General features: G+C 39.5%; 1 protein-coding gene across 3 annotated transcripts in view; it reads left to right on the top strand.

Moving 5' to 3' along the window:
- The window catches only part of VhaPPA1-1 (Vacuolar H[+] ATPase PPA1 subunit 1), an 84,755-nt gene that overhangs the window by 20,043 nt on the left and 40,207 nt on the right, over positions 1 to 24,505 (top strand). For all 3 annotated transcript variants that reach the window (XM_011314594.1, XM_011314596.1, XM_011314595.1), the window contains one exon: positions 7,529 to 7,928. In XM_011314594.1, the coding sequence (XP_011312896.1) occupies positions 7,529 to 7,928 (400 nt within the window). The remainder of the gene's footprint in view (positions 1 to 7,528; positions 7,929 to 24,505) is intronic.

Raw genomic sequence — 24,505 nt, forward strand, 5'->3', positions numbered from 1 at the left:
GTTATCCATATTTATCAGGCGGACACTTATTGTTTCGTTTATTATTTCGTGAACTTCTCCGAACGAACAGTTTTTCAAAAATATTGGTCTTTTCCACAGACGAACTTCTCTGTGTCCATTGCCTAATTCCCAATCTATTGACCATACATTTCTTACTATTCGAAGTTCCGACTTACCGTCGCGCCTTTCTAGTGCCAGTGCGCATATTTCTACCACTCTGTTACGTGAGCATTTTTCGAGTTTCTTCGCGCTTATGAAAAGATTTCGGGCTGACTGTACCCTAGCCACCAAACAAAATCAAGAAACAAACTTTACTTTGCAATACTAGGAGGGAAAAGTGTGAGGCTGGATGGCCGTGCTCCCCTCCGCCCATCTTGGCACCTGAAAGAAAAGCTTCCGTTCGAATAAGGCAGAACAATTCACGACCCTCATCTCTCATCGCCTGCTCGGTTGCTGAGCAGTAGTGCTACTACTACTATGAAAACATAAGGAATAATTACAATTGTTATGAAGTAAAGAGAAGCGAGTGAAACAACGCCTCAATTAAAAGCGGAGGTAAGTTTTAAGGTTTGCGTGCAGTAAAGTAATGAGAATTTTATTCTGATCAGTAAACATAACAGTATTGGGTTCAAATAGTTGTTCTAACAAGAATTTACGTGGTTGTTTTTTATCAGTAAAATTAACAACGTCTCAGTTCCCTATACCTTGCACCTGTGCACTTCGCGTGTCAATACCTGGCCCTTCCCCTCTCTCCAAGTATGATTAAACGGGGGGTCCAGGAACAGAAGAGAGTAGTGAGAAATAGAAGGTGGGTTGTGGAAGCGGCTCTGCCGAGTGACTCGACTACGGCTGGGTGGGCTGCCGTGTACCGGGACGTGTTGTCCTCGCCTCGGGGAGGATATCCCTGACACTAGCCTCTCCTGGAGCGCGCCGAATTCGAACGTCGCCACTGACCCCTTCGAACAACCGCTTCGAAGCATCAGCCGGTCGAATGCCTGCCCCATCTAACATGGATCACTCATACATCAGTAGGAGTCCTACACTATGTGCCAGGAAGTCTCATTGAGGGGCTGGGAATGTTTCCACGTCTCCACCCTGTACCGTTGCCTATCTCCAGGCCTCCTACACCCTAAGCCCCATTCCTCACACCTTTCGATGATTTGAGAAATTTCCGGGGAGGGTCGAGATAGCATATAAGAGAACCGAAGTACCGAAAAATTGGTTTGATAAGCGGGATTCGAAAAAATCCCGTTACAAATTACAACCTACCCGACAAATTTATTTGAAAATAATCAAAGTCTGATGAGTATTTAAGGTGAAATCATCTATTTTGGAAAAAATTTCCACTATTTTATTTTTTGATTAACTGTGATCAGAATGTTTATGAGTATTCTTCTGACCCATGGGAGTACCATAAAAGAGCCTTAGCCACGTAAATAGGTACTAGTCGAGTGGAAGGCGAGGTAGGTAAGCAGGCAGATAAGTGCCTTCAATTTTAATTTTTTAAAATACCAGCGTATATTGTGCGCTACTCGCGCCTTACCTTACGTGTTGTGATGTAATTTCGGGAGGTTCACGGAACCCTCCTTTCATTAGTAGCTCGACTACTACAGTGCCTTTGACTGCGCATGCGCATCACCCAATGGAGGGTGATCACGGACAAACATGCTTCTCCCCTTCCACTGACAACTGCGCTGAGCATGCGCACTTGATAGAACTTTAGTTCCCGGACTACTATTCGGAGGCGCTGATTGACTCTCAAATCGGTCTCACCAGGGCTATACGCGATAGTCTATCCAGTTATATAGAGATCAGTGACTGATTTACATCAAAGCCAGGCGCGCCAAGTGGACTTTTTTCCGAAAATCGAATTGGCGATTGACGAAGCTTGTGACCGTTGGTAGCGCTAGTTTTGTCAAGATCGTTAATTTAAGAGTGCTCGCACATAAATAAAAGTCAGCTCACACATGGGCATATGACAACATGTATCAACTATGTGTATTCTCAAGCCGAGAATTTGTAGAGAGCTTTTTCTTCTTTAACGTTTCCAATGGCGACCTTTCCATTCATTTACATTACTGGACTCAGTCACTTGAGATGTTAAGTCCATCTAATCAATAGAATTTGTGTACGACATGCTTGGCGTCTTTTTTATTTCGCATATTTTTTGTGAATAAAACTAAGAATATTTTTTTGGGAAAATATGATCATACAATAAAACCTCCACTTGGCAAAATTTTTCCACAAAAGTTTTTTTGTGATTTTTTTATAGGATTTCACTTCTTTTTGCAGGCATATCAATTGTTTTCACAGTAATATAATGAACAAGATGAATTATCTATCAATTATCAATCAGTAGATTTTTTTTCCCTCAATTTTACATCTTTCCACAATTTGCATAGGAATACGTATGGTGGTGGCAACTACCTGGGACTACTCTGTGCGCTGTTACCGACGTTCTATACGCACCCTGTCATACTCCATGCCCGAATTAGTCCAGGCGCCACCGCTACGACACTTTTATTCGGAAACTTATTCATACGCATGAGTATGTCTCCGGTAGTCTCTGGACAAAAGGAGTGTTCGATGAGGGATCTGGTTTGAGGAATATTTTTAATCGATGGAAGAGATATAATCAGATTATGGGAGAGTGGGGAGAGGATCAAAAAACACTCGCGTGGCGTTGGTCACAAAAAGTCAACTTTTAATTGTCAATAAAGTCACTAATTCCACTTGAGTAGGTCACAATAAATGAGCTGAACAAAAACGGTATATAATTCGAAGAATTATGAACGTAATTCCGAGAACGACTAATAATGAGCGGATCAATTAATGTAGACAGCGAAGTTCTGCGAAAAACACGTCAATCCTCTCGAACGACGATATGCAAAAGAGAGAGAGTGATAAGCCCCAAGATGGGAGGTGTCGATCATCGCGATGGTCAATTACACCTGTCTATCAAGTGGCCCCTCAGGTGTCAGAGGTAAAAGGCCACTGGTCATCTGAGGTTAGCGAGCCAGTTAATCAGCTGAGTGGGTCAGGAGTGTGTGCGTGTATGTGAAAAAAATTCGGTAGAAAACCGAACAAAGAGGAAAAGAGAGAAAGACACACATTATGATATTCGTTGCCAACTTTGACGAACAAATCTAACGCTGAGAGAAAATAAAATTGAGGAAATATGACATTATGATGGTTTTTATGGGAGGATATTTTTATTTAATGATTCAATCGAAAAGGTCAACATATCTTCATAAAGCTCACAGTCAACTTATATAATGTAACTAAGGCTCGATTTCGCGAAAAATTCTCATATTACGAGAAAAAAAATTAAACACGTTTTTCGAGTAGTTGTGTCGTGTATATTATACGCGACAGCATCGGCATGTGACGTCATACCGGTAAAATCTCCACTTGGCCGAGACGCAGTCGCGTATCTTGATTTTATATATAATCATAAAAATAATAATTAATTTTATATATAATAATAATAATTAATTATATATATTGTGTCGTATTTTCGCTCTCCGCGGAAGAAGAGAGAAATATACGCAGCCCTCGACGACCAACCTCGAACGACAAAATGTTAGGCGCCAGGACGTTTTTATAAAAAACGGCCAAAAATCGAAATTACCAATTAACAAAAAGGACAGTTGCCAACTAGCCAGTGTAACAGCCGCGGAAGCGGCTAGGTTCCGAATACTGCCGTACGATTCTGAAATGGCTGGGTTATTTTATCTCAAAATTAATTCAATGTTTGCGGGGTAACAAATTCTTGATTTATTAATATCATAAGTTATCGGAACAAAATAAATTATCTCAAAAACCCCGTCTTACTCTCAACTATGGGATCACGCTGTGCTCGGTCACAAAGAAAATAAATAAATTAACCAAGACACAAACAAATAATTTACAAACAAATTCCTAACCATGAGTCAATAAGTAAAATTACTAGTCGAAAATAACAATTCAGAATAAGTCAAAAATGCTAAGGTCAAGATTCTAAGAAGTCGATAAAACAGCTAGTAATTGTTAAGTCAGAATTTTCATACAGTGACGGAATCTACATTTACCACGAGGAACGAGCGTGTCCACTCATACAATAAAACGAAGAGAGTTAAGCAATTGAGAGGGGAATTGCCTCGAGAGAACGAGTAAACAAACGCTGAAAGTAACCGAAAGTGTCACCGGCAAAACACAAATCTCGAACGTCGACAGACGTTGTAATTCCACTTCCAATGCTACAAAGATAAATTTTATTAAATAAAATTCAATCAAAAGTATTTGTGGCTTCACAGGCCACGATAATATCAATTAAAACCTCGAGGATAATAACACTGACCTCGAGATTATAATACTTCACCAGACAAAAGAAAATCGATAATAGAGGCAAAAATAACTTCCAAAATATAATTTAAGAGAGAGGCAAGAGTCGTTACAATGAAATTTAGTTTAAAACCACGGAAATTTAAAGTAGAGAAAAGCTCGGAAATAATCACGAGTCGACAAAATAAGTTAACCAAATCTGTTAAATCTCAACCGAGCGAGACTACACAAGCCAGAGATTTGAACACTCCAAAATGGCGTCAAAGCCATGGACAATGAGTCCGATAATAAGTAGGAACAGAATGATTTTAAAAGCTACTAATTACAATAAACACTATTTAGTAAATCCACCGCTCACCGAACGTAAAACACAAGTCCCAGGAATGATGATAAATCTCCTCAAGCTTGTCTAATTCCTCCGTGGTCTCTTGCCTCAAATAAAAATTTCAGAACAAACAAATTTGTACAGCTACCAAAATTTTGCTGTCACGGGTCCGGCGTCCAAACGAGAAGTGTCGTTAAATCGCAGAACGACAATGCTCAACAGGTGACGAGACCTGCCAAAGCCATGATTGGCTCGTCACCGACAAACGAGTTTTCGGATTGGCTGTTAATCAACACAGCCAATCAACTTAATAATATAATTTTGATAGGAATTCAACTGAAACATAATTGCCATAAGTAATATTGGGGACTCCTAAACCATCAACAAACCCAAAATTATTTCTCTTACACTCGGTCCAATTCTTCTAGTTTATAGAGCTAAAAAATTCCGTCGTTAAAATTCCGCCTAATTACTGATTTGGAGCGAAACAAATTCTAGCTCCGGACGCTGGCGCCACCACTCAGTTTCTCCAGGAAATTCCCCAAATCTGGCGGAAACTCCAAACTCTTTCCCGAACCTCCTGGCGTTCTCCAACAAATAAGAGTCATGTGACAGGATCCAAAATCCCACGATGAGTCCGAGATGAGCGGTGAAACATGGCCCGATATAATAAAAAAATTAATAAAAGCAAAAACAGTTTAAAATTAATTTTTATAAAAGACAGACTCTTGCCTCGCCAATGGTTACTTCTCGTCTGGACATTCCAAAAACCGACGAACGGTTGAAATAAAAAATACCACGTTACAATATATATTGTGAAGTATTTTGTCCTCCGCGGAAGAAGGAACGAGAATACGCAGCGACTATGCCGAACAGGTGACAAAATCGAACAATGCTGTGATTGTTCGGTCACCGTCGCGAGAGTATCTGATTGGTCAATATTAATATCGCCAATGATAACAAAGGATTCTTTAAAAAAAAATTCCATATTTGAGTCCAACATTCTAAGAAAATTAATAGTTGGACCCCGTTAATTGTCAATAAGAAACATTTTCAAGAGTCCCGCGAAATGACAAATTATATAACATAGAATTTAACGCTAATCTAGATTTGCCGTGTAAGTCCAATTATGAGTCGCTCGATTGCGGACACGGACGTATGCATCATATTCTTATAGATATATTTATATATATCCATCAAATTCTTTTGCAAAAAAATCTAGAAATAAACAAATCTGTATTTGCGAATAAATCTCGAGGGACTGGGGCTGGAGACCGTTAGATACGCAGACGAGGTGGCTTTGCTTGTAAGTAGCAGGAACGGGGGCATACTACACCGGACGATGCAGAAGGCGCTGGACTATGTTTGGCGGTGGTGCACCTTTCACGGTCTCAGAGTTAGTCCAAGCAAGACGGAGACGGTGCTCTTCACCAATAGGAGGAGGTGTGTCATAAGACCCCTCTCTATTTATGGCACAGTACTGAGCATTTCCAAGGAGGTAAAATGCTTGGGTGTTTGGCTAGAGAGAAAGCTCAGCTGGAAAAAGCACATCACCTTGCAGACTAATAAGGTCGTCACCATTTATTGGGCATGCAGCAGATTGCTTGGAAACACGTGGGAACTACGGTCAAGGGTTGTAAAATGGATTTACACAACCATAATGGTCCCACAGCTGACTTACGCTGCTGTTGTCCGTTCGACGGCTATGAACAAAGCCTGTCACAGGAGAACGGTAGACAGGTCGGGCAGACTTGCTATGTTGGACATTACGGGGCACTTAGAACGACCCCCACCTCAGCACTGGAGGCCCTGCTCCTTCTTCAGTCGCCACACCTCAATATTAAGGAGGTGGCACTAATCTCGGCATGATCCGGAAACGAGTGGCGAGGGGGGTTGTGGAGAAGTGGCGCTTCGAGGAGGGCGCCAAACATACAAGGATCCTCCTGCGTGAACGTACGAAAAAGCTAGCTGAGATGTTGGTGGGGCAGAACAGGATAAAGCTCCGGTCTCTGGTGAGGCTTATCACTGGTCATTGGCCCCTACCCTCATACTTAATAAAGATAGACAGAGGAAGTGATCCTGCCTGACCGAAATGTGGACTCACAGAGGAGAATCCGCACCACCTAGGCACTAGATGAAGTGGTCTTGATCCGGTCCGATGGAATGTCTTCGGAACCACTTGCATCAAGGAATTGTATGTCGATAGGGATGGTATAGTACGGTATATTGCTCGCAGGGCAAACTTACTGACACCTATGGACTAGGCGGCTGGCACGTGCAGAGTACAACATGGGTGAGAGGTTCATTGCACTTTCTCGATCTCTTGAAGGGAACTCTTAGAACTACTAAAAGACTAAAGACTAATGAATTAATTATACGATAATATAATATAATATCGAATTTTTAATATATCCTATTAATATTATTACTACATCAAAAGAATATATATTTTTTGATTAGCCGAGGCTAGCTATGGGCCAGGAAAAGTTGACAGAAATCGTTACATGCTTTTTTTTAAAAAGAGAAGACGGATGAGAACCTGCAGAAAAAGTGTATTAGTCAGTTGCGTAGCGTGCGGTATATCTGAGTTCGTATCTACGCAGGAACGGAAAATGATGTTCTGACCTCGAAATCTAAAATAACGTATCTCTATCCACGTGCTCATCAATTTCGCTGCAGCCTCGACTAATAACGCGTCATATTGACAGGCATCCTTTATTTTCTTTCTGTAGGTTAGGTACATAATATTATTCCATTGAAATACAATTCAACTAATTAGTCCGGATTCCAGCCAAGAAAATTTTACATAAAACCCTGTAATTTTCCTGATTTTGTGAATCGCAGATATTCGAGAATATTAATTAGAAAAATTATTTTCAGGGGTATTCATACAACAGGAACATCAATCGTAGGCGGCGGTGTAAAGGCGCCTCGCATCAAGACAAAAAACTTGATCTCAGTCATTTTCTGTGAAGCTGTTGCTATCTATGGGCTTATCACCGCGATTGTACTCTCCCAGGGACTTGAAGACTTTTCGTGGCAGAAAGCAATGGATGATCCGGACATAAGAAGTCATAACTGGCTCTCTGGTTATCTAATGTTTGGAGCTGGTTTAGCAGTTGGCCTCGTTAATCTGTTCTGTGGTATAGCTGTAGGAATTGTTGGTTCCGGAGCTGCACTGTCTGATGCCGCTAATTCAGCTTTATTCGTTAAAATTCTCATCGTAGAAATTTTTGGCTCTGCGATCGGGCTTTTCGGTCTAATTGTGGGCATCTATATGGTAAGTCTAAATATTATGGTTCCTTGCGTCAATGTTACAAACTTGCGGAAATGGGCTAAATGTATTCGATATCACTTATTTTACCTTTAATTATTGAATTTCTTTTCTGTTAAAGCGATTTCACAGCGCTTAATGTTTTTCAAGTTTTACTTACAGTTTTAGAATGAGATGGTTTTAAAATTTTTTGTCGGAATCAGTGTTAAACCAAAATGGAGTTTATTATTATAATTTTGTAAACTATGTTTATTTTAATTAGATATATCAATTCACTAGGTAATGATTTGATAGCACCACTCCATTTTGGTTTTACGAAGCTTCGACCATTTTTTCAATGCGAAAAAAACTAGAAATTTCCTGTCAAGTCAACAGTTGACATACGTTTAACCAATTGTGACAGATTAGGATATGGCTCTTTTCTTTTTTGTGTACACAGAAAACACACTTCAATCAAGTATATTTTATTCTTACACTAAGTTGTAAGGGGTATTACACCCAGGAACATTAACCCACGACCAATGTGAATTCAGTTTCACAGAGAACTCACTTTTCTCCTATTAATTGTACTTTCATTCTCATTCAATATTTCTCTAATATCGCAAAGATTCTTGAGTAATTCATGAGTTTTCGAATTTATTCCGGAAACTTCTTAAATATTCTGAATTCTCTGAAAAACTCTTAAATCCTGTTAGATTTTGAAGAACAAAACCATCGACTCTCTGTTTTTTTGTCGGAGCCTGTAAACGTTCTTTCAATGCCTGTAACTTATTTCCTATTGATATGGCATATCTTCTTTCACAATCAACAACACAATTGTATTTAAAATCTCGTCGTTCTCATTTGTATTGTGAACCTAAAATTTACGTCATGTTATGTTATCGTTCAAATAATGTAACATAAAAATCAATTTCATAAAGATATACGATATTCTCAATTAGTGAGTCACAGTTCTTTATGCATAAACGAATTGGAGAATTTTTATCTATAATACAGTTATTTTCAGTCCTAGTCGTGGAAAACAGATCATCCGTCGCCACTTGCAAGAAGTCGAAGGCGAGGATGGTAAGCTTTCGAGGAAGGGTGATATGTTCTCCAGGGCGTAGCTTTAACAATATGTTACCATATGCAGGATTTGAGAGAATTGTGTTTTTCAGGGGCCAGTTCGGAAAAAATAGTTTTTCAAATGGAAATATTTGACCAGCATTTTCATTATGTAGAATTTCCATTTCTTCGTCTTCTTTAGACCCACTAGTGTCTCGGCTAGCTTTTTATTAGGTTGGCGTAAGACTGTTCTTGTATGTTGGTGCCAGGTCAAACTGACCTTGCCAATCGTTAGCAAATCGTTTGTGGGTAAAAAATAATTCTTGAAATATGATCGAGACCTAATTGCTCTTTAAATACTAATTAATTAATGAGATTAACGACAATGTGCCCATCTGCGTATGCATGGACTCCCACGGATTGATGTTGCTGTCTTTTCTTCAGTATCAACATTCGTTAAGAAAATTCACAAAGTCAATTTGGGTCTACAAATGAAAATCAGGAAAGTGGGATGGTAACTTTTGCGTATTATTTTAATTAATTAGTAAAAAATCAAACAAGGGCTTACAAATATTTTCATCACCATCACAATGTTATACAATGGTGCTACTCACAATTCCTCCCTGATGACCGCAAACACCATACTGTGTGTGAGTACGAGTGTCTGCGCATGCGCCGATGTAAACACTATAGACCTTTTTTTAAATTAATTAAAATCTAATGAATAATTACCTGTGAAAGAATGGAACTAAGGTATTTATTATCTACAAACGATTTGCTTTCCATTGGTTAATATCATTCGGTGCTAACTTCCGATCATTATTTTGTTTAATTAATTAAAAAATAATGAAGGGTCTACAAAATTTTTTAATCGTATTACAATGATGTACAAACGTCCTACTATTGATCGAAATAAAAAAACTAATGAATTTTCAGTTATGTGGTGCCAACTACCTGGCACTTTGTATGTTTGGCACCCTCTCCAGACCGCCATCTATCGGTAATCCTTTCTTCCGTTCGTCTTCAGATCATGTCGTTGATAAAGTCTATGGGCACGCCAACGTGGATCCTCCCCGGCTGATGTGGTACTCACACATCTCCGTTTAGCTAACTCGCCGGCTTTTGCATTTTCGACGATACCAGCGTTATCTGGAATCCATACCACTTCCAGCTGATTGTAATCAGCGATCCTTCTTATCAGTTCGGTGCAGTCTTTCACTAATCACGAGCAGCCCTCATATCTGAGCAATGTCATCAGCGCATCTTTGCTACCCGAACAGATATAGATTTTCTTGCCCCTATCCTGTCTATCCAGGGTTAGTCTTGCGCAGGTTCTTAAGGCTACTTAAGGTTCTTAGTACCTCCATCTTTGAGACGGTTGCGTGGGACTCCAGTCCAATGGCTTTCCTAGTTCAGAGTCACTCGGATTAGACACCCGCGCATGTCGCTAGCCCTTTGGGTGGTGACCATTTTACTTATTTCTCTGGCAGAGTTTCCCCATAGCCAAGGTCAACTTTAAATGTATTGTGGAAGTGCCATTGTCCACTCAGCGAAGATACCTGCTCTAATTCTATTTCTCCCTTGTTGAACCCTGATTCGATCGATAACGGCAAACCGCACTTGTGCGATCGGGAATTTTCAACTTTTGATGAATTTTAAATATGAGGATCAATTTTTTCTTCTAAATAGGCAGCAATATTAAAAAAAGCATTCTTTTAGTGCTTTCATGATAAAGGCTGATCCTCAACAACTATTTTCTGTTTGGACGATATTTGTCGCAATTCAATGAGTAAAATAGAATAATTTTCCAACATTCTGAGGTGGAGCAATAAATTTATGGAATAATGAATCGAACTCCTAGTCGAAGTTTGATAAATCAATTCTTTTTCATAGGCTATCGATTGTACTCAATTAGTACCTGATTTTACCACATTTTCATTCGACATTGCCTCTCACCGGTAACGGAAGGGATGCGGTAAAAGTCGTGCAGCATCGGAAATGAAGGTACGGAAAAAAAATTGTGGCCCAGGAGTCAACATGGATAATACCGATTTATACTGTATTTTTTTATTTCGGTAAATCGTTCGTATTTGTTTGTCCCGCCAATAATTATTTGCTAGAAAAATAAGTATTATTACTCTTTCTAAAAAACCATAAATTTATTTTCAATATATCATTACATGTCCATCAACACTAAAATCATTGTAATGAATTCCATACGAAGTTCGTGGAGCCTTGATGTAGGCATGAAATTTTAATCTTTCTTAATGCTGTACAAGCGAGTCCGATCAATTACTACCGGTGAAGACTTTTGAGGATAGCAATGAACTATTTGCCACAATTCGTATAAACGATGCAATAAATTTTTCTCCGGTTTAGTAATTTCAGCAATGAGACTGCACTGGTGGGGAACTGCCTTCCCCACCGCAAATCAAGTTGCGAACAAGGATGCAACGGATCTGTTAAGACTGGCAACAAAGGCCGGGCTGGATATATAATCGGTGCATAAAACAAGGGGAGCTGCAATTACTCTAATCTGAGTTCGGTGGCATTGGGGAGGCTAGCCCGACCATCCGCGTATTTAAATCTAATCTAATCTAGTAATTTCCAGATGTTGGTACAAACGCAACGAGTTGCGGTACATATAAACGGGACGGAGTACAAACGACTCGGGCTTTGAAAATCACTGGTAAATTGAATAGAAAAGCAGTACAAATGATGCAACGGAAAGATACAATTTTTTTAGGGCTGAGTAATGTATAGGTCTTGGTACAAACGCTTGAACACCTCTACTTCTATTTCTATTTCGCGGTCATATTCGGAAGATATTCTTGACAATTCCATTGCAGATTTTCATATTGCATTTTGCAAATAAACGTTGAACACGAAAAATGAATTTTAGAAATTCTGGAATCAAGAAATAAATGTTGTCATTATTTCTCTGGTGAGTCATACCTTCTGACTTGTGATTTCGATGAAATGATACAACGTGGGACTAGAGAATTGTCGCAAAAAATTACAAATTTGATTATGTCTAAAAATAAATAGACTTTTTAATTAAATGTCTACTCTTGGCCAAAATTATGGAATGTTGCTCAATGGAAACCGCGGGAAGGTGGTAGACGTCTTCCATGATGGGTGATGGGAAGGGAAAAAAGGTGAAGGAAGTAGGAGAAAATTTAAGTCTAAACAATAATTATTACTAATATATTTACAATAGTTTCATATCAGCAATCGTATGAATACCAGATTCGTAAAGAACCTCCCATTAATGCGATGCTGTTATGAATTGTCAAATGAATAAATATTAATATATTCAATAAAAGTTTAAATATCTACCGACAAGGTCACAATGAAAATTGTCTAGTCATAAAACTCTAATGCGATCGTTGAACTTGGGACTCTACAATTTTTTTTGAAATGAGGTTTGTAACCACTGAGACCCATAAGCATAGCTTCTCTGAGATTCACATCACCTAAGGCCGACCTACCTGAAGTTTTAATCCGATTCATATGTGAAAAATCCGATTCGCAAAGATAAGTTGTTCCGAAAACAACACGCGTTCGTTTGTACGCTTCCGCGAGATTTGCATAATCATTACTTTCGATTATTATCTTCCACAAATCATCGGAACTGCACGAAGGTAAATCGAAAGTAATGAATTTTTCCATTTCAGCTGAAAGCTGTACATCGTTTGCGCAAGTAAAATTAACTATTGTACTTTCAAGACGTTCAAAGATCGTACATACAAGCTTTGGGAGCCTGGAAAAACTGGCACAAGTGTTGCAAATCATCTGATCGGGGAACCGTTTATTTAAATCGTCATATAATTGCTGCGCCAATTCTGCGAAAGGCTGGCCACTGGACGATGTATTGCTAGATCCTTCTACTATTGATTCTAATGTGGTGAACATAGACAGAACTATATTTTTATAAAAATTGCCTTGAATTCTTTTCATTAACGTTCTTAACGCGATTATTGCTTGCATGTGATCCCACAAAAATTTCCCATTGCCCTGCATTGAGAGATTAATATTATTAACAAGTTTAGTTAAATCAACAAGAAAAGCTAATTGTGTGAGCCACTCAAAATCGTTCAACTCACTATACTCGTGACCGAATTGTTCTTCAACAAAACTGATAATTGCCGGTGTGGCGTACTGACTGGGTAGAGTCAGTCGAGAGAGCCAACACGACAAATTATGTCTTAGAGAGACACGTCTTTGACTTGCGTCCGAAGCGCAGAGAGCGATTTAGTGATCTAACTTCTCAACCCTATAAAGGGGAGAAACAAACAGAGAGCAACCGTCCCTTCGTCCGGGAATAGGAGGAAGAGGACCGATAGCGGTGAGTGCACGGTCTGGTACCGTGGGATGGCCACTTCTCAATCCTGAGAAAGGAGAGAAAGTCCAGGTAGTACAGAGTGCGTAGGATTGCTAGGAGGTAAGGCTAAAGGAACTAGATAGCTAGCCAGGTAGTTCTGCGCTCTAGGCAAGACCGAGCACGAAGTGGACGAGAGAACTCGCGTAGGCGTTTATGTAGCTGCCAGTGCAGAGTGGGGGAAACGTCGTGTGACGTAGTCCCAAGTGTTCCCCACTCTGGTAGTCGCAGTGCCACCGTATGGGTGTACGATCTAGACCTCGCAGGTAATGTAGAAACACTACCGCGGGTAGGAGATGTAGCGAAGGCTACACCGGTATATTTTCATAAAATCGTTCGAGCATGACTCCTTTCTTCAACCACCTAACTTCGGTATAATAATACTATAATCGCGCATCTAATTCTTTCACCCTTTTAAAATCTTCATAAAGTCGCTTGGCCAGCGGTTTCGTTAGAATTGAGTTCACAATTTTGACAACTAAATTCAAAACTTTGTCTATAGAAATTTTTTTCATGCAGAGAGCTAACCTATATATCATGCAATGAACCGATTTAAACGGTGGGAAATCTGCGTCGTTAGCGCAACGAGTGAGAAAACCTTTCAACTTTCCTGTTATGTCTACAGCCCCGGCGGTTGCAATGGAAACAAATTTTTGCAAGGGTAATTTCGCCAGAATGAGTTCATCTTTAAATGCTTTATAAATTTCTTCTCCCGAAGCGTGTTTCTTAATTGGAAAAAGTGTCAACATTTCTTCTACTACAGACGTATCCGGTAACGAGAAACGAACAAAAACTACGACTTGCGCGTGACCGGTGGTATCTGTTGACTCATCTAATTGTAATGACAAGTGATGACACCGAGTAATGTCATCAAGCAATTACTCACGAAGATTGGAACCGATACATTCTACTCTGCGATTGTTCGCGATGATAGAGAAACTTCGCGGACAAACTTATCAACGCAATCTTCAATTCTCGTTTCTCCAAATAAAATACGAATAACATCCGTTAGATTTTTTTTTAAAATCTTCTCCGTCGGAAAATGATTTTTTCTGTTTAATTAAACAATACGTGGTGAGAACAGAGATGTGTGCATTTGTCGCTGCATTATCATTGATCAATGATTTTTGAGAGACGGTGATTTGACGCTGACTTTGTAATGGCGTGATTTTATTTTTACGGAACTCGGTGTGGAGCGGAAATTCTGCGTCGAAATTTGGATGCATTAATGTAAAATGGCTACTAATATTGAAGCCTTTCACGTGGACGAAACGGTGAGCGCACAATAAACAAATAATCGCCTCGCCGATTCTACTACACGTATATAAATGTTCCCACTTGATTTGATACTTGTCGGACCGCGTTTGTTGTGTCGGAGACTGGAAATTCGAAAGAGTGTTTGACGTGCAATCATGATTATTTTTCGGTATTTCATCAAAACCCGTGGCCGCGGGGACTTTCAACGTGCGGATCTCATTCTGGCGCGCTAATGAATGTATGTGGATAATGAAGTCCTGCGAACACAATAAACAAATGGCAATCTCACCAAATTTTGAGCACATGTAAAGGTGTTCCCACTCGGCTTTAAAATTATCAACACGTAGTTCCTTCGCGGGGGGCTCCATGTTTTAGCAATTAAAAATTAAACTTTAAACCATCCAACTGTTTTAAAAATGTAATCTTAATCACAAAAACCAGTTCACTTTCGAAAGTTGAGTGCAAGGTGTGCAACTTCAGCAACAAGTAGGTTGTTCTTCGTTTACTCAGAACAAACTGATCACAAATTGTTAAACATTAAGTTTCAATGCAAATGAACCTTCGCCCCCACAACCCCCTCTTGTTCAAATAACATTTTTCATTGTTAAACTAATTATGTCATTGGCTGCGGGCAGCGCCGGGGGACGGAGAGATCGGCAAGGGTAGGTATCCCATTCCCATCTGCCCCCACCGCCCCCATTGCTACCTGATACCCAGTGTGCCAATGATGCAGATATGCACGTGCCAAGTTGTAATTGAAATTTGTTCCAATTTGACATTGTCCAACTGGATTTTTATTACTCCAATTCCAACATTTGGATTTCCAAGAAAACCACCTTTCTTATATGATAGTGTGTCATATAATATAAACCGCTTTTTCCATTGAGCATTATCATTCATTGAACATCTCGGGCATACTTGACATTTATTACGGGCAATCTCAGTTTTCTCTTTTGCTATTTTCTTTTCAGAATTTATATCGGAGTTATATTCATTTTCTCAGCAAGGACTATTACGACCATTGCTCATAGTTTAATAATTAAATCGTAAAATGAATTCGTGGATGTAAAGTTATGGCTTCACCTCAGGAATGAACAATTATTTTATTTTATTTATTGCATTGCTGAAAATATCGTCTGAATACAAAATAATTGTTATGGTTTTTTCCTCATCATGGCAGCATCGAAAAAATATTTTTTCCTCATATTGCTGTCTAATTCAAATAAGAAAAATAATATTTGTATTTAAATAAATTGTAAATTGATGGAAAATGAAAATTCCCGCTCGATCTCACGATCGCCCTCTGCCGGTATCAGTCGAACCAAAGCTCAAGGAGAGAGAAAAATCGAATTAGAGCAGGTAGTTTTCTCATGTGGATGAGGCTCCTCGCCCAGCTCTCACTAACGAACCTCGAGAGCCGCGTGAGACCGATGAACCCAGGTTGGCGGGCCCTGCGTTATAGGAGGCTTCAGCATTCGAGATATGTTATTGTAAGTGTTTCATCTGTTTTCTAAGCGACGAACATGAGCGACGTAATGCCCAACTTGCGCAGCTTCTAGCGACCAATCAATTCCCCCATCATATACGACTTCCGCTAATAATTCACATGAATTCCCACAGCATTGCAGCTTCTCTGGAATTTGAGCTAGAAACCCGTCGAATTCTCATAGTCAGACCGTTTGGCGATTCTTATGGACATGCATTTCTCAACAGTGATGAATAGATGTTTCCGTGGATTGCGACTAATGACTGCATTTACATCATCACACTTCTTGCACTTCGGAATTTTCTTCACCATTTCATCGAGGATTTGTTCCAAATTGGACAAGCTATTTTGATGCACTGGGCCAAAAGCAATGTCAAAAATAATATAATTTCGTGTTGATGTGCGTCATTGCGTATAAAAAAGTTCTATTGCACATGAAAGTTCGTTAACTATCGAATACGTTCTCACCAAAGTACTGATAGTCATGGCGCGATCAAGAATTCCTTCTTGAATAGGTTGAATATTCTTCATGATTTCAGCTCTTTCCCGTTAGGTCTTCATAGTAGGCTGTTTAACTTCGTGGGGATTGACAACCAAGCGAAGAAATTCACTAGTGGACTGCTTCACATATGTGTTGGGCAAATAATAGTCCCGATAGCCAATTAGTCGCGAGTGAGCCACACTATCAAACGAGCAACTATTTTTGACGACAATACTCTTCTTGTCTATTCGAACGGAAGGAATAAACAGGCCACTTTTTAAGAAAGGAATATTTTTCTTGCCAGTAGGCCGTTTCTGAAGGTTAAGCATATCAGAGCGTGGCGTCAGGTAGTATCCCTGACGTTTGGCGTCTTCACTCAATTTCCCCATCCAGTCATCGACTGCATTCCAATCTTGTTCCATTCTCGGATTCCATCATTTCTGGCCTTTCAGCTGGTTAACCGCTGGATGATTTATTCTGGAAGGCCGAACTTTCAGCAAAGCCTGGAGATGAATTGAGTTAGCCACTTTTAGGTGTTGCGAGTTTCCTGTGGAGAGGCGATGGATGGTTCCTGTATAGAACATCGTCGTCAGCCTCAGAGACATCTGAATGCGCGGATCCACGTGTGATTTGACCTACGACTCCATTTTCCCATACGCTGATTTCCCCTTTCAAGCTGAATCCTAAAGTATTGTAAGATAGATTGTTGGAATTGTGTTCATCCAATGTTTTCAACGGGTCATCTTCTTTGGGGGAAGAATGTTCAATTGATGACAAAATATTAACAAAGGTTGACTGAATATTTTCTTTGTCATCATAATTCTCTCCAAACTCGTTGATCTCCAATTACAGCTACATCAGGTCCAATAGAGTCCTGGATAAGCACAGTGTAAAAACGTCCACTATGACATTTGGACGGGCCCGTAGCCTTTTCTCCATTACCTTGCTTAGAATTTTCAGCAACATCGTCAGATTCGATAACCCTTATTTCTTTCATTCTCATGTGCTTTGTTCTTTGCATGTCTTTTTTCACTGATTCAGCATGTTTTTGGTCCGTAGTATATAAAATCTTCGTTGTGCCCTAGATATTCTGCATTAGCTTTATTACAGCTTTATCAACATGCTGCTTTTTGTCCACGAGATTCACATGGTTCAACTCGCGAAAGTACTCTTCACTGCGCGATGAGGAGAACACCAGGGGCAGATTGCCAGGCATAGCATTCGTCCAAATTGGGAAGTACTTCATACGGTCTTTAAGTTCTTCAGAAATTCTGAACAATAGTTCGAGTTACGAATGGGTCCGAGGGATATCTCTCGGTTTCGCTGATAAGATTGATGACGAAAAGCATGGCGAATTCATACGCGTTGGACTCAACTTTAGCTTTATTGGGGCTCACATTGAACCAGTTCCGTCGACTGACAAATTACCTACTTTTTATTCTTTTAACCAACATTTATATAGAGAGGATTGTTCCTCACTCAAATACATTAGATAACATTCATCCAAACCAATCTCTCGAATGGAACCACTGCATTGAGCATGGAGATGTATACTTCCAATTTACGATCAGGCACTCGAACCGCGTATGCGTTTAAAATACTCCCATACTCATCACAATAGCCGCAAAAACTTACAGAGAAGCTGGCAGACATGCCGGTACATTCGGAGCGAAATTTGAATGGACAGGGAAGTTTTAACGGATTCCAGATAGCAGCATAGTAAATATCCGTCCACCCACGTTGCAATTTATATTTGCTCTCTCTTTCGGACTCCCTAAATCTTGGTGCCATGTTGTTTCACTCACTTTCCGTAATCATTATGCTAGTACAAAGCCTTTTAAAGGGCAGTTTTAAAGGGCCTCCTCAATCATGAGTGGACCAATTGGACTCATTGGTAGCATTTAGATTTTCTGAGGTATTAGAGCGTTCATGCATTTCAGTACCATATTTTTCAGTAATCTTTTGTGCAATATTATAACGGTTCTGGTACAGGCAACCTGAACGCACAGTCGCCGGGAAATCGATGGTGACGACTCTATGTCGGACTGGTGTACGAGCGCTGGCCTGGCGTCGCCTGAACCACGAACTATACGCCTCTAATTTAGTCAATCCTCTTTGTGTATGTGAACCAGAAGAATTGTATTATCAGTGATCATTGTTCATCACTGATCTCAAAGTTCCGAACATTAATACTTAGCTTGAATCTTCTTACGATAATTGTTCAGAAGTGTGAAGAATGTGAGTACGAAAGATGAGATATTTCGCGTAATTATTGAAAAATCCAATCGAGCAATTGCACTATTTTTACAAATCGCATAATTTGCCTCAAAATTTAGATCAGTAGATCAAAAGATCCTGTTTTATCACTTTCTAAAGTTAGGATGGCATTGTAGAAGCACTTAAGCCTTAAGCCTTCAAGAACTTCAATAACTCTAAACTAATAATTGATGAATGGTCCGTGATAATTAGAGGAAAGAGAAAAAATAGAACTGGTTTAAATCAAAGTTTAAGTCGCCCTATTATTGGGGTCAGGATAATCTCCAAATTCTAATCGACATCCAATTTGCCAACGTTTTCTCTGCGAATACGTCCGAGTAGTCCCACTAATTATCTTGACCCCACAACCATACAACTACAACTTCGAACTTCTCCATGTTGTATATAGAATTTAAGAGTGAAATTTGGTACCATTTCTGGCGAAGCGGCATACGAGTCGAACAAAAATGGCTGACCCGCCAAAATTGGTACAAACTGTCAGATTCAAATTGTCCATATAAAATGGAAAAATTAAAATTGGCAATGAAAAACCTTAGAGAATATATTTCGAAATGATAGTTCATCATATGAACCACTTTTTCCTTCGAGCATCGTATAGGTGCTGTTGGCCAGGTTTCGACAAGGACCGGCGGGGTCCAGACAACGATACCTCGCGATACCCGTCCCTAGTCCCACTGGCACCTCTTTTTCCCCGGCCGTTCCCCTATCCGCCACCCGGGGACGCACCTGATTGGCACTCAACCCTACCCATCGTCTCTTTACGAGTGGATGAGGCCCCTATCTCATTTCTCACCAACGAACTTCGTGAGTCGCGTGAGCCCGATGAGCCCAGGCTGCTGCTCTTCAATAACATGATTTCCCGGTTAAGTAGCTCAATTAGGCATTGTCGTAGCCCCTTTTTATATAAAAGGTAGCATTTTCGAATGTACCGAATTAATTGGCATGAACAATCCTGAGGGTTGGAGAACACGATTTCATGATCAAAAAACAAAGTTAACAAGCTAGGAAGATTACCTGTAATTTTTCGTAAGAGAACTCCGCCAATTTTGTGGGACATTTATGATAATTTAACTTACAAGAACTTCGCAGGCTTTGTGGATTCCAACGATAGAATTTTAACTAACGAAAAGAGTGCGTAGCGTCCCCATGACTAACTGGAATCTAGAAAATGGCGGGTGATTACGTCTCGAAGAGCATGATTGCATTATCCAGCCCGTATAAAAGGGAGAGCACCCGATGTACAATCGGAAGATCCCGGGTTCAAATCCCGGCCTGGAATGTCCATTTTTTCAGTAATTTTTATTCCAAAAAATATATCGAGAATTATCCTGTTTCCCTTCCTACTTAATCCAAATCCTATCCAACGACTCCTTTGACGCCACAAACAAGTGGAACGCTATAAAACCTTCTCCTCTTCCATGTAAAAATGATTGCCGTATGAAGGACGGCAGTGCTCGATGTGTACAAGAAAAGGGAAATGAAGAAATGGCTAGGAGCCGGATAGCTCAGTTGGGAGAGCACCCGATGCATAATCGGAAGGTCCCGGGTTCAAATCCCGGTCTGAACTATCTATTTTTTCAGTAATTTTCCCGGTAAAATAATAATAATAATGAGGATAATTCTCGATATAATTTTTACAAGAAAAATTACTGAACAAATGGATAGTCTACAGCCATTTCTTCATTTCAATTTTCTTGTATAGTAGAACAAATCAAAAAACGGTAGCGGAAAAATCATTACGTAGCTCGGTTTCTTCTGCAGCCCCTTGGTGAGCTTGCAAAACTCAATAAAGTAGGTAGCAAACGCTGAAAATTAATTCGAAGAGAGCAGAGAAAATAATTTTCTCTTCCCAAACCATGAGTTCCACGAATGTCGTCATATCGCCATTTGCACTCTCCCGTATTCGCGATGCACGTTTATCTAAATTCCGCGCTTCTCGCACTAATTTCACCATAATTTTATGTACTGATGCTTACGCTCTTTGTCCATAACTACACTATTTACTGAATTGGAACTTAACTTGGGTGGCGGAAAATGTCCCCTAATACAACTGTCCCAAAATTGTCAAAACCCGCGGGAACTTCAGACTTTCAGATAAAACAACAAACACAGATTATCTGAAATTTTCTTTATCTGCCGCAAGTTCAGATAGTTAGATTAAACAAATGATCAATCTGAGAATAAAGGCATGAAGTTTCGTATGAATTCAATACTTCTTCCGATATTAAATAGATATCTTTTGAATGTTAAGGGGACATAGATAAGTCAGATTTTTTACTCTCGGGAGAAAACCGCGAGCTTGGTGAGTTCGGAATGATGTTCCGAATTTCTCCCAACATTTAATTAACATAAGACCAATTTCGGAATTAATTGAGAATTTCTTCAATTTTGGTGGAAAAAAGGATCTGTATTAATAATAATCCTCAAAAAGTTCCGAATCAGTCCCCAAAATGTTCTGGATTTTTTGAGGATTGATGCAATTTCAAATATATCCCGTATTTTTTTGGGGAAAAATCGGATCAATAAATTAATAAATTCCGGAATAAAACCGCCTTATCCTTTTACTCTAGGGATAAAAATCGGAAAAATAGGATATGTCCACGATCTCGGAAGAAGAAAGAGAGTTGCACCAAACCTAAAAATCTGAACTATTATGGGGATTGATTCGAGACTTTTTTCGGGATTGATACGACTCTCTTTCTTCTTCCGAAATTATGGAGATCTCCAATTTATTCTGTGATGAAAAAGGAATAAATAAATTAAAAAATTTCGGAAAAGACCGCTTTTCTCCATTACTCTCGGGATAAATTGGGGATTTCTACAATCTTGGAAGAAGAAAACGAGTTGCATTAAACCCCAATAAATCCGGACATTTATGGAACTTTTGGACGATTATTGATGGAGACCTCTGAAATTGTGGAAATCCTCCATTCCTACTATTTTTCTCCAGAGAGAAATGAAGAAACGCCGTCTTATCACTGATTTCAACCACGGAAAAGGCCAAGTTTGACTTTTTTCGCAGCGTTCTTCCTTTGCATGAGCATTGAGCAATTAACTATATCTATCTTGAGCAATAATATAATCGGAAACCTGTGCCAAGGAACTAGAAAAAAAAATTACGAACTAATTATGAAGATTGTAAGTCCAAATATAACCGAGCTATTGAATTAAGAGCTGAAAAAAATCGTAAGTGTGGCCGAAGCGATTTAATCGATTTCTGTGCAATAAGACTTCACTTTCTTAGCTTTTCCATTTTCTTTATTCCTCCTCCTCGCTCACCCCTTGTCCCGTCCCTGACTTCGGCATATTAAAACAATAGACATTTAAAAATGTCTATAGTAACGAAGATCAAGGACTAATTTATTCAGCCATCATCCATATCCTATTATTCACACTAGCGTAAAGATGTTTTCTTTTGTCATTTTCACGAGAAAAAAAAATATACGAATATTTCGTAATAGATTCTAATCGCGTTTAGTTAATTGGCGACGAACCAAGAGCCAAAAAGATATGGCTCAATAATAAGCCCTACGTTGCAAAAGTTCTGAAATCAGGAGGTAAGTTGTATTTATATATTCTCTGATTATATCATGTATACGAACAGAAATATTCAGGAAAAATCGCGAAACTTTCAGTTGCGCTTACCGATTAAGGAATCGACTTGAAAAATTCAAGTGACGGTATCGTAATTTTTCACAGATAATTCCGATAAAAACTACGCAAAGCCGCAAAAAAATCCCGTGACTTTAGATACAAATTACGTGACAGTTCAGTAAAATTTCCTATTCCTACATTTCGCTTCGTCAGTAGGGAACAAATACGTCATTTTTCTTGAATATTTTTCATTATCTGTGTAACCGAGATACGCGGTAGCGTATCGGCCAAGTACACGTTTTATACGCGAAAGACCACCGAGAGCTACCAAGTATCTATACACCACACAACTTCCCCTTCCACTACCTCCAATCCATTTTTTTCACTTAATAAATTTACGCCATCATTTAAATGAAAACTGGCCTTAGTTATATCATATAAATCGCGTATCAACTTTCTAATGATCCAATTATCGGTTTAATTACTGAATATTAACGAAAGATATGCCCATAGCATTTCTCGCGTTTTCTTTTATCTCCATCAACTAACGGGTTATACTTGAGCCACTGAGTTGGCAGCGCGACTCGAATTCTCATTTATCGCGTTCAGCGATTGGGAACAGTGTAGTGTAATACCAGAGATTATAGGGGAGATCCCTAACGCTTATGGCGACGGTCCAACCGAAAGATTTCATAGCGGCGGCTACGGTACTAAAACAAAGGACGTACCTGTAAGTCAGGCAAGTCGCGAGCCCGAAAGTGTCGATAATTCGAGAAGACCGATGATGTCCGGAAACGAACGAAGACATATGATGGAATGCAGAGTGGGGGTGTGATGTAGGAACCACCGATTGCAAACGAAAAATGACTTCACGGTTATAAATTCGAAATTTCTTTACCAAATTGTTAAAAATCGTTTGACAAATGGATACTCAAACAATTTAAAATCGCCTGAAATGTCGAGATTTATTTGTTCCTTGGAACCTTTTTTTTAACGGTTCTATTTTTCTTAACAACTTCCAGAATTATTTAACAAATGCGGGAACAATTTTCTAGGAAATTTATGCTTAACCGATTGACAATTATAGAAAGCGTCGAGATTTAGTGGCTCCTCACAACCTTTTGTTTTCATCAGTTCTATTTTAGCTGACAAATTTGGAATTTGTTTTACAAATTGTTAAAAAATCTTCACGCAAATGTATACTGTAACGCATAATGCAAACGATTGCATAATGTATAGTATGTATAGCTTCCCTAGTTATTTGCCAATTCCATTACGACCAGGTCTCATTTTTCATCTTTTGCTTCCATTGAGCAGTTACGAGATTCTATAAAAAAAGTATCAAGGAGCTAGCCAGTGCCGAATATATTGACACAGTTATTGCTGATTTCAAGTGATTGGCGACCTGGCTTTTATTCCTGACAACAATCATGAAATATGGAATAGACTGTCGAAACTTCACTTTCAGTTCGATTACATTCTTCAGGACTTACGTCACTGTTATTAAACCATTGATTCTGCATTTGCTAAGTTTCAGATTTAGTTTTGGATTAGATGTTATCGTTACAAAAGAGTTTTTATTTTTTGGTATTAAATCAGGTGCTCCTGCTATTTACACGCCTTCGAAACCTTACAGTCACTCTCTGATTAATCAAAACGTGGGACATTTTGCGGACTAATTGGAAACTTTTTGAACATAATTATTAATACAGATCCGAAGCGGCGACAGTAGCCACGCGAGTGGTGTGTGACTCCGGCGGTCATCCAGGCTGTGTGATGAGCAACGCTCAGTCGGGTTAGTACTTGGATGGGTGCCCGCTTAGTCACACCCCTCGGCGTGTAGACTGCCGCCTTTAGGCACGGTTGTAGAGAGCTGCTGTGTTCGCCGAGTCAGTGTGATGAAGACAGCAGAATCTCCGCATTACCGGCCGGCTGCGCTACTGAGGTTTTCCATGGTTTCCCTCAGTACAAGCCAAATGGGCGCAGTACGGAAAGTCGGCCCATGACACCGCAAAAATAATGAGAGGATAGTAGGAGAGGCTAATGTGAGGATAGTAGAAGAG

This window comes from Fopius arisanus, unplaced genomic scaffold, assembly GCF_000806365.1.
Source record: "Fopius arisanus strain USDA-PBARC FA_bdor unplaced genomic scaffold, ASM80636v1 scaffold00176, whole genome shotgun sequence".
NCBI lineage: Eukaryota > Metazoa > Arthropoda > Insecta > Hymenoptera > Braconidae > Fopius > Fopius arisanus.